Source organism: Perognathus longimembris, chromosome 1 (assembly GCF_023159225.1).
Source record: "Perognathus longimembris pacificus isolate PPM17 chromosome 1, ASM2315922v1, whole genome shotgun sequence".
NCBI classification, from domain to species: Eukaryota; Metazoa; Chordata; class Mammalia; order Rodentia; family Heteromyidae; genus Perognathus; species Perognathus longimembris.
This window is the reverse complement of record NC_063161.1, coordinates 109,489,809-109,502,124: the sequence shown is the minus strand read 5'-3', so window position 1 is coordinate 109,502,124 and position 12,316 is coordinate 109,489,809. Positions and strand designations below refer to the sequence as shown.

The following is a 12,316-nucleotide window of genomic DNA, read 5'->3' as shown; positions in this document are numbered from 1 at the left end:
CTGCACAAGCAGTGGTGTGAATTCTTTTTGGTAAAGTTGATAGTATTCACTCAATTATTCCTTTGTAAAACTTGGAGAACATTCAATTAACAGCATTCCATTTAACATGTAAAATTCTATTCAAAAAATTCTTCAATCGCTTTGACAATAAATAAGTAATTATTTTTTAAAAATTCTTCAAATATATGTATGCATGTGAGTGTGTTTATCATTAAAATAATTTGAATAAATGTCTGGAGTCTAAAGGAAAACATGAAAATACATTTATTCTGCTCTTATGTTTATTAGAACAAAGATGTTTGCATCTCTATAATTATCAAAGAAAAATATATATACCACCATGAATTATAAAAAGTCAAGCCAAAAAATTAATGTTATTGCTTTTTAAGAAATTAACTACATGATACTAAATTATAAATCTACTACCTTCAAATAGTGTGCTCTAATCTTCATTTTCCATTATCTAGTTAATATAACACTGCATGTAGCTATCCTACAACCCCAATGGGGTTCTCTGAACTCTTTAAATGAGCATAAAGTATTATCAGCAATATGCAAAGAATTTGGACAATGAAGAAAACTTCCTGATAGATTTCTACAGTAATTAGTTCATGCTATCAGTTCACATTGAGAGCCACTATTTTCTAGTAGTTTCATAGATAAAATAAAAGTTTAGGGGCTGGGGATAGTGGTAAAGTATTCACCTCGTATACATGAAGACCTGGGTTCAATTACTCAGCACTACATATATAGAAAAAGTAGGAAGTGGTGCTGAGCAAAAAGAAGCAAGGGACAGTGCTCTGAGTTCAAGCCCCAGGACTGGGGGGGGAAAAAAAAAAAAAAAAAAAAAAACCAGATACCCTGAGAACACTACAAGAAGGAATAGGAGAAACACTTGGGCTCCTTGGCACAAGATAGAACTTCCTTAACAAAGACCCGGAAATGCTACAAATCAAAGAAAGGATGGACAAATAGGACTACATCAAACTACAGAGCTTCTGAAGGGCAAAGGACATAGCTTGCAAGATAAACAGAAAGCCCACAGGTTGGGAAAAGATCTTTACCGGCCATACAACAGACAAAGGCCTCATAACTAAAATAAATGCAGAACTAAAAATATTAAATTCCTCCAAAACAAAACCGCAAAGAACCAACAGCCCCCTCAACAAGTGGTCCAAAGACTTAAAAAGAGACTTCTCTGTTGAGGAAATGAGAATGGCCAAGAGACATATGAAAAAGTGCTCTACATCACTGGCCATAAAAGAAATGCAAATCAAAACAACATTGAGATTCCATCTCACCCCAGTAAGAATGTCCTATATCAAGAAAACTAACAATAATAAATGTTGGAGGGGATGTGGCCAAAAGGGAACCCTACTTCATTGTTGGTAGGAATGTGAACTGGTTCAGCCACTCTGGAAAGAGGTATGGAAATTCCTCAGAAGGCTAAAGATAGAGCTCCCCTATGACCCAGCAGCCCCACTTTTGGGTATCTATCCAAAAGACCACCAACAAGAACACACTAAAGCCACCAGCACAGCAATGTTCATCGCAGCACAATTTGTCATAGCTAAAATATGGAACCAACCCAGATGCCCCTCAGTAGACGAATGGATCAGGAAAATGTGGTACATATACACAATGGAATTTTATGCCTCTATCAGAAAGAATGACATTGCCCCATTTGTAAGGAAATGCAAGGACTTGGAAAAAAATTATACTAAGTGAAGTGAGCCAGACCCAAAGAAACATGGACTCTATGGTCTCCCTCATAGAGAATAATTAGCACAGGTTTAGGCTAGTCACAGCAGAGGATCACAAGAGCCTAATAGCTATGCCCCTATGAATGCATAAGATAATGCTAAGTGAAAGGAACTCCATGTTATGGAAACGAGTGATATATCACTGTTGAAATTACTTTCAACATGCCAGGTAAAACCATAGCTTCTATTGTTGATGATCCTCTAGTATCCCCTTCCTGTGGTTGTACCTGCACTATCACTGTATCTTATCTGAGTACACTGGAAACTGTATATACTGGTATTAGAACTAGAAAAGTGAAAGGGAATACCAAAATTGAAAGACACAGGATACAAAGACAAACGACTACAAAAGCAATACTTGCAAAACTGTTTGGTGTAAACCAACTGAACAATTAAAGGGGGGAGAGGGAAAGGGGAAGGGGGGAGGGGAGAGTGAGGGAGGAGGTAACAAACAGTACAAGAAATTTATCCAATGCCTAGCATATGAAACTGTTACCTTTCTGTACATCACTTTGACAATAAGAAAAAAAAAACAATAAAAATTTAGAGCCATACTTATTAGTGTTGTTTTGTGTGTGTTTCTTGAAAAAGAGACTGTGTAATTCACAATGGTGTCAAAGTCATTAATGTGTTCCAGAATAGCCTCAAATTTATGATCCTCCTTCCTCAAACTCTCAAATGCTGGGATTTTAGTTATGTACCACCATGCTCAGCTAAAGATATTCTTCTGACTGAAGAAATTATTTCTCCATTTTCCTTGAGATATAATGCATATTGCATAATACACAATATTCAGATAATAAATGTAGTTTGGTCAGTATAGAAAAAGTCCATTTCATTAGAAGGCTAATAGTCACTTCAAATCACAAAGGAAGTTGTTGAGGGAGCGCATGTAATCTATAGGTATTATTTTTCATAGGAATATATGTTAATTGTGCACTAGATTGAAGGAAGGAGGGGAAAAAGTGTTTGTACTAACTACATGCTCTGCCTCTAAAGGGACAGGGCTGCATTTAAGAGGAAAGAACATGCTGCAAAGTAACATATTATGAGAAAGCACTCTATAGACATTTTCTCTTTTCTTTCTCACAATAACTCTATTAAGCATCACTGTATTATCAGCCCCATTTTGCAGATGAAGAAAATAAAGCTTAGAACACTTATGTGATAGAAACCAAGAATAAACCAGAAAACCAACAATCCTGCCGCATCACATAACCTTTCTCCAAACACTAACCAATCCTAAAATCACTGCTAATACCTAAACCAGCCCTAACCTACGGAGAACTGTCTGTCCTAGGGGACAATAGCCCACTACTTCTGCCATACAGACACAGGCTTCCCTAACATTGCCTTTTTATATTGTGGCTCTTCTAAGGAGAGTAGTTCATGAACCACTCAAAGAAGCACTCAGTCGAAGTTATAGATGTAGCACAGTGGTAAGGCCCTTGCCCTGGCTCCCATTTGTTCTCACCCCCAGGAAGATTGGGGAAGAGGGGAAGTAAAGGGGAGACAGACAAACAAAGGGAGAGATGATATGATGATGCATCTGAATTCCACAAAAGCTTGCTGTTCAGAAGTGTCTGCAGATGCAGCAAAGCCCCTCCATGGCAGTGGCCTCCTCTGCAGACACAGCCTCTTCCCTCTGCCCCCATGTGGTGTGTGCCTGCCACCAGCAATTCTCTTCACAGAAGCCACTCCACAGTGAAATGGCTATAAGTAGGTGAGTAAAAGCATGCTCATTACAGGGACAGTGTGTCTCCTGCATGACTGCACACAGATACTTTGTCAGGGTGCAGGAGACTGCCTTAAGCTGAAGGATTATCTGCACTTAGGAAAATCCAAGTCCTCCTGCTAAAACAAGGCCCCATAAAGACCTAGGGCCATGAAGATGGATTCAGTCACATGCAAAATGCTTCCAAGGTGGAAAACAGCAAGGATTCTGGTAGTAAAAGTCAAATGAAAAATAGAAAGAAGACTGTTTTCTAAGGTTGTTCCAAACAGCCTGTCCTTAATCCTCCTCAGACTTAGAATGTGCTTTAATTTATCTGCTCAAAAGCTTTTCTTAATTCAGCTTCTTCATATAAAAATGTTCAAGCTGTTATAATTCTGACCCATTACCTGCTATAGGCACAAAAACAAGGCCTCTAGTATCTATTAAGTTTCACAGAACTTAATACTGCTCCAAAACTTAATATTACTTCTGAAATACTCTATGCCTGACTATTATATTATCAGACAATTTTAGCCATAATGTGTTATGTCAAATGTGTTTAAAAGCAACTCAGTCATATTGTAATCATTAGTTCTAACCAGTCTGCTAATAGTAATTGCTCCAAATTCTTTTTCAAAAATAAATCAAAGAGCCAGGAGCCAGTGGCTCATTCTCTAGTCATCATACTCAGGAGACTGAGATCTGAGGATTGCAGTCCAAAGCCAGCCTCCAGCCTGGGCAGGAAAGTCTATTAGATTCTTATCTCCAATTAACCATTCAAAAACCAGAAGTAGAGCTTTGGCTTAAAGTGGTAGAGCACTAGCTTTGAGCAAAGAAGCTCGAGGACAGTGCCCAGGCTCTGAGTTCAAGCTCCACAACTGACACACACACAAAAAAAGAAGCAAAGACGCATACATACTCATGGACATGTACATAGGGAGACAGATAGAAAAACAGACAGATAGCTAGATAACAGATAGAAGTCCATATATATAATTGCTCATATGGTTAAACCTAAAACATGAATCAAGCTAAGAAACTACTCAGGAAGAGAGATAAGAATGAAAAAAGAGAGAAGGTGAATAACTTTGTAATATAAAACATGTCAAATATATTTGAGGATAACATACAGAAACTCAATGAAAACTGTTGATAATTGCAAGAAGGCCGTGAGGAAGAAAAACAGTAAGTGGGTAAACACTAGCACAAGGGGGTTGTACTGGTAGTGGAGAACAAAAGGCATTGAATAGTGTGACTGAAAACAAAACAAGAACATCTGTTGGGGATGTTACTATAGAGGGGGGCAGGGGATGTGACAGAGGATGAGATTGATTGGAATGCAGTGTAATCAATGTGTGAAAATGTAACATGATCTCCACCTCCAACAAATATAAGCCAATTTAAAAAATAGACCAGGAAAATTATACACTCATGTAAAAGATTTTAATATAAGGCCAGACACTGGTGGCTCACACATCTAATCCTAGCTACTCAAGAGACTGAGATCTGAGGATCTCAGTTAAAAGCCAGACCGGGCAAGAACATCTGTGAGACTCTTATCTCCAATTAACCACCAGAAAATTCGAAGTGAAGCTGTGCCTCAAAAGTAGTAGAATGCTAACCTTGAGCAGAAATGCTCAAGAACAATGTCCAGGCCTTGAGTTCAAGTCCCACAACCAACTGGGGGGAAAAAAGTCTTTACTATAGAAGTGTTGGCACTTGTTTTGTACAATGTGCTACATTGTATTTTCAGTGTTATTGGGGGTAAAAATTTTAATATGTACATATGAAGTTAATAAATTAACTTCAAATTGGGATTTATGTAAATAACTGATATTATACAAAACATGAATTTCTCTGCCTGAATCCTAAAGTCAAAGATGTATTACTCCACATAAAATTTCATATTAGATACAAATTAAACACATGAATAAAATCAATTTGTGGAATAGTAACACTAGCACACCTTGTCAAAGGGAATGCCATACTTCTTCAACACAGAAGGAGAAATCAGTGTCATCTTGTGGCGAAGAAATGCATCACAACCTTGGGAGCTGCTTGGGAAAAAACCTGAAAGGAGACAAGAAATCAAAGAAACACTATGTCAATTAAGATGAAGTGTCAGTCTTTTTTTCATATATTCAAGCTCCTGTGTTCTTGCAGAAGTTCAGTTTCATGTAGATACAGACTCCATCAACCAAAACCCTCTTACTAAAAAAAAAATCTGTCAAAAAGATGAGTTGGCAGCAGGACTCAAGTGGTAGAGCACCAATCTAGTAAGTATGAGGGCTTGAATTCAGAACCCAGTAGCACAAGGAAAAAAGAAAGTTAAGGAGTCCTTATTCATCAATAAAGGTTAAAATATATTTTTAAAATTTGCCAATATTGTTTCTGTAATATAAATTTAATAATCTCGGAAATCACTTTTGATGTGAAACACATTTGTATTCAGTGTGCCTGTATCTGATAGCCAGATAAAGCCTCAAGGCAAGTTATGTGAGCAGAGTAACAGTAATCTCTCACTGGGGACTCTGGAAACTGATTGTTCTAGAAGCATGCACACTACACCCCACTTACAGTACACTAAACAGTTTCCCAAATTTCTTAGCTTCTTGTCTATTTCAAACTAACTCCTACTAGCTTCTAATATTCTATAGCACAGAAGGATAACAGTAGTTGCCAACATTTAATTGAATATCGAAAAACAGTTAACAGACAGCATTTTGAATGTCTCAAATATGAAGAATAATATATGTCTGGAGCGAAGGTATATCAATTACCCTTATCTAACCAGTATTCATTGTATACATGTATTGAAATATCACATGGCATCTTATAAGATTTACAATTACCATAAATTGACTTAAAATAAAAATTAGAGCCAGAGACCACCCTGAGATATGAGGATCAAGGGTCAAAGCCGGCCCAAACAGGAAAGTCTGTCAGACTGTTATCTCCACTTAAACACCCAAAGAAGTCAGAAGTAGAGCACTAACCTTGAGCAAAAGAAGCTCAGGCCCAGTGCCCAGAGCCTGAGTTCAAGCCCTAAGATTGGCACAAAAATTAAATACATACACATACAGATACAAACATTCACAGTATTTTTTTTGTCATGGGTACTAACTTCCAGCACGAACTTCCTGGCTACTACCCATGGAACATTGGCAATGTACCTAAGCAGCCTGAGAGGAGCATTTTTGAGGGTTACAGGAGGTAGATGACTCTGTAGCGACCTTTCCTTCAGTGTATTAGACATGAAAACATGGTCACTTTCTCCATCCCTGGCTTCAACCCTACAGCTCTGTGAGAGGTAGGCTCTTGCATTCTCCTTCAGAAAGAAAATGAAAACAAGCATGCCTAAGGCCCTACTTGTCCCTTCCTTAATAGGTAGGGAGTCAACCTCACTGGAGACCATGGACAAGATGACACAGTGAGGAGAGACAGAGACAAGGACAAGCAGTAGAGAAACCCAGGAAAACACTATAGATGAGGTTAGGGGGACAGTACAGATGATGTTGGGGAAGGGAAAGCAGTTGGAAATGTCACTTGTTTGTCCTGTGTTGTCTACACACAATTGACTCAAACACAAATGCATTGATGGTAGAATCACCTGAACTCATCAACTAATCATGAGTCATCTTCATCTTGTATAACATTTCCCAGGAATATTTTGCTAAGTATAAAAGCTTTAATTGTTATCACCCTAGGGTAGGTAAGCACAGTTCACAGGAAAAGAGAGAGAGAGAGAGAGAGAGAGAGAGAGAGAGAGCACAAATAAGATACAAGGAATCACTGTATTTAAAACAGAGAGAGAGGGAGGGAATGGAGGAGGGCGAGAGAAGGGAAATATCCTGTTCTACAATATTCCACAGGAATAAAGGTGTGGTTTTGCCCTATGTGATTATTTGATACAGCCCTTAGCTTATGGCTAATAGTCACAATGCAGGAAAAAAAATCTTAAAAGAGAAAAGCTGCTACACTAAAATAAAGGTCATAAGATAAACAATAATATCCTATCTAACAGACAGTAAGGCAGTCCTGGGCAGTTCCCAAATGCAAAACCCATGGAAATACTTAAATACTACAATTCAAGTGTATCTATCAAACCTTTCAAGTCTACAACTTTATGCAGCACTAAACGAATTAAGTTTTAAATTAAAATCAATGAAGAAAGAAGAGTCTATTTAATTTTCCTTTGATATGGATTTGTAATCAGGACCTGAACAATGTAGTGACTGGTCATAAGTTAATTTAAATTGGAAAATCACCGAAGGAAGGTAATTTGCAGTACATTATTAAGAACTTCACAATGGTTCAGAAATTATATTCAAAACATGTTATCAGAATTATATTTTATTTACATCATCATGAAAAACACCTCATAACCGGCACACTCTAATATACAAAGCATGAATCCTTTTCTGGTTTACTTGTGGGGTTTTCTTGTGAGTGGGTGCCAGTCCTGGGGCTTGAACTCAGAGCTTAGGCATGGTCCAAGAGCTTTTATGCTCAAGGCTACCACTTAGGCCATAACTCTACTTCTGGCTTGTGGTAGTTAACTGGAGATAAAGAGTCTCACAGACTTTCCTGTCTGAGCTGGCTTAGAACCACAATCCTTACATCTCAAACTCCTGATCAGCTAGGAATACAGGTGTATGCTGCCAATACCAGGCTCAAAGACTTAAAATTCATTTTATACTAAAATATCTGCAGGGATACATGGTTCAGACCCAATCGCTTATGAAATGTACTTTATGTAATATATAATTAAGGTGATATAACCATAATACTACTTGACATAAAAAATATTTTTAAAGACCCTGACTGTCCCAGCAATTTAAAAAACTGTCTTACATATTAAATGAAAAATAGCTTTGTAGTGACTTGTATCAAGAACAATAAAATTGGATCTCACAGAAAAAACAAAAGCTAACTAAAAATTCCACTTGAGACCATCAGAATATTTTATGTCACCAATTAGAGATGCCTCAGCATCTGTTGAAGTTTCTGCAAGGAAGTATAATAAACACGCCTTTCTGAATTCATTTATTTATAAACAGTTTCCTTTCTTGATATTCTCATTATTTTTGAAAACTTTTTAAAATCTCCCCTGAATGTCTTAACATAATTTACCCCGGGAACATTCAATTCAATTTCCAATTTACCAGGCCAGACAACAATGGACAGTCCATTTTTTCACAATAAAAAAGATCAAGATATTCCAATATGAAGTTCTGTAATGCACCCCAGGAGACACTTACATGCCTTATGCCTTATGGAATAAACCTGGCATATCTTTCTGCAGCATCAATTTTTATAATATATAATCAATTTGGTTTGGTTTCAATTTTTTAAAAAATCAAACATTTTAGAAGAGCACAGTACCAAATCGACATGTGTGCTTGAACTGACAAGGCTTCACTTTCCTGTCATGTATTATAGGAAGGACTTAAGTAAGTGGCAGCAAGTCTGCTGTGAAATTTTTAATTTTGTCAATCCTCTCTTACTCGTTCTTCACAAAACAATTGGAAACCAACTTTCATTCCTCTCTATGTCCCTAAAACACACAGGTGCATACGTGCACAAAATTTTCACTGGAGTAAATAGCAGAGCTAAGTTTTATTCCTAAGTATTCATATTTTTAATTATTAGAAGCTAGCTTATCTTGTCTACTTGTTAAGAATTGGAGATCAGGGCTGGGGATATAGCCTAGTGGCAAGAGTGCCTGCCTCGGATACACGAGGCCCTAGGTTCGATTCCCCAGCACCACATATACAGAAAACGGCCAGAAGCGGCGCTGTGGCTCAAGTGGCAGAGTGCTAGCCTTGAGCGGGAAGAAGCCAGGGACAGTGCTCAGGCCCTGAGTCCAAGGCCCAGGACTGGCCAAAAAAAAAAAAAGAATTGGAGTTCAGTCTTGCAGTCACAGATTCTGATCACAACTCAACATTCTCATAGCTTAAATCAATACTTCAATTTTTCCATCTATATCATCCAAATGCTATTATTATCTTTCCTGCTTGATTCTTATGGAAATCTAATTATGTAATCTATCCTTATGTAATTACATAATCTAGCCTTAACAAAGGATTTTTTTAAAAACCCAATGTCCACTAACTGATAGATGGATAAATAAAATGTAGTATACTCATACAGGAGAATCACTGTACCATTAAAAAAAAAAAAAAAGGATGATATACAACATGGAAAATATAAGTGCAAGAAAGCAGAAATTGAATCTTCAATTTAAGAATTTTCGTTGGGAGAACTAGGGTAAAACAGAAATACTAATAGCTAACCGGTAGTTAGTGTTGTACACTTGATAACCATCATAGATTTCTCATTAATAGTTCTTAACATTCTGCATTGAGATTAACCAGGAAAAAAAGTTTTGCATATCATACCATCAGAAACCATCTTCCCCCCTCCAAAAAAAATAATAATAATTATGATCAAAGCTTGGGGGAAATTTTGTAGCTGAACACAGGCCTATTTTTAAAGTAAAAATATTTTTAATGGGTTTATTTCTTAAAAAATCAGGGTGTTAGAGTTATATAATGCTGTTGCTAAAAGTAACTGAACAAATACATTTGGTTTTTGGATGTACACTTTTCAAAATATAATCTCATTAAGTTTATGAGGTTCTCAGCCTTTTACTATAATATTTCTTTTTCCTATGCTTTAATTATCCACATTTGCCTTTCTTTGTAATCTTTCTAATTCTAAAGTTATTTCTTATCACTCAGATAGCCATGCAATAAAAATAATGATTTTGGAAAAATATTTAATAGAAAATAAAGTAGCTCTTCCTGATGAAAAAAAAAGAAAGCAGAAATTAAAATTCTCATGGTATACTACTCCACATATATCAAATAGTTAGAATAGACACATAAAGGAAGAAAGCAGACAAGCACCTACCAACTTGCCAAGGTAGGATGGTACAGATATAGAATTGGAAATGAATGCTTCATATACACAGAGTTGTCTTTTGAGTGATAAAAATGTCTTGGAATAAGATATTCCCATATATATGACATTGTAGACAATGTGAAGCCACACAGATAGAAGTCAGAATAGTGGCTGCCACTAACTTGGAGGTAAAGACTAAATGCAAAAAGGTATGGGAGTGGGCATGTTTTCATCTTGATAACAGTGGTGATTATGCCATCACTGAATATATGTGAAAACTCACAGAACTGTATATGTATAAATTTTACTTTAGTAAAACTGATGCAAAAACTTTTTCATCAGTGCCTATTAAATTGTTTTAGAAATAGTTAGTAAACCAGGCACCAATGACTCATGCCTATAATCCTTGCCATTCAGGAGACTGAGAGATCTGAGGATGGAAATTTGAAACCAGCCAGAGAAGGAAAGTCTATGAGATTCTTATCTCCAATTAACCACCAAAAAGTCCAAAGTGAAGCTATAACTCAAGTGGTAGAACACTAACATTGAAAAAAAAAAAAAAAGCTCAGGGATAGTAACCAGACCCTGATTTCAAAAGCCCAGGAAGCAGTACCCCCCCCCCAAAAAAAAAAAAAGAAGAAGAAAGAAAAGACAAAGAGTGTATGTAACAAGTTTTAAGATGAAAGGTTTTCCACATTAACTATTTACAATTTTTAATTTATTAGTTAACACTAAGAGGTTTATTAAAAGAACAACTTCATATGGCTCAAATGAAACACATGCTATTGCTTTAAAGTGCCAATGTTAGAAAAATATTTAAAAATCACAGTAAAGGAGCTGGGAAGGTGGCCTAGTGGTAGAGTGCTTGCCTAGCATGCATGAAGCCCTGGGATTGATTCCTCAGCACCACATAAACAGGAACAGATATGGCACTGTGGCTCAAGAGGTAGAGTGCTAGCCTTGAGCAGAAAGAAGGTCAGGGACAGTGCCCATGCCCTGAGTCCCAAGCCCCAGGGCTGGCAAAAAAAAAAAAAAAAAAATTCACAGTAAAAGGTACCCATGTGTGATCATTAAACTGTTGAAAGAGATTGTGAGAACAGCAAGAGAAAAGTGATTCCACAACTGACACAGAAAATTGAAGGCCCTTTTGTACAACTATGGCTTAAAAGATAATTTACATTAGTTAATTAAATAAATACAAGTATGAGGACATGTTATTTGGTAGGTAAACACTAATTTGGAGACACTGGCAGCACTTAAAAAAATGGTAGATTTTAGAAAGACAGGAAGAAAAAGTCAAATGTAAAGATCTATTCCAACAGTCCTTAACAAAGATAATTTCATTTCACTATCATCAAAATTTACATAGGTATGCTTTGATAAGAGATTGAGTGCTTTTGCAATATTTGTGTGAATGGTATAAGACTTACACAGTGCTGGGAGTATGGCCTAGTGGCAAGAATGCTTGCCTCGTCATATACATGAAGCCCTGGGTTCGATTCCCCAGCACCACATACAAAAGAATGGCCAGAAGTGGCGCTGTGGCTCAAGTGGAAGAGTGCCAGCCTTGAGCAAAAGAAGCCAGGGACAGTGCTCAGGCCCTGAGTCCAAGGCCCAGGACTGGCAAAAAAAGAATAAAAGACTTATACAATGTAGCTACATAGCAAGAAAACACAGACAAAAGAATGGTTCCTTCAAAAATTAAAAGAGCCTTAATAGCAAAAACAATCCTAAGTAGAAAGAACAGTGCTAATGGAATTACAATACCAAACTTCAAGCTATATTACAAAGCTATAGTAATAAAAACAGATTGGTATTGATTGGCACAGGAACAGGCCTGAAGATCAGTGGAACAGAACTGAAAACCCAGAAATGAACCCATAGAACTATGCCTACTTAATCTTTGATAAAGGAGCTAAAAAAAAAAAATAGG

General features: G+C 36.9%; 1 protein-coding gene across 3 annotated transcripts in view; it reads right to left on the bottom strand.

Annotated features, from left to right (window-relative positions):
* Nucleotides 1-12,316, bottom strand: part of Kdm4c (lysine demethylase 4C) — a 314,587-nt gene that overhangs the window by 213,073 nt on the left and 89,198 nt on the right. For all 3 annotated transcript variants that reach the window (XM_048347291.1, XM_048347179.1, XM_048347255.1), the window contains one exon: nt 5,444-5,547. In XM_048347291.1, the coding sequence (XP_048203248.1) occupies nt 5,444-5,547 (104 nt within the window). The remainder of the gene's footprint in view (nt 1-5,443; nt 5,548-12,316) is intronic.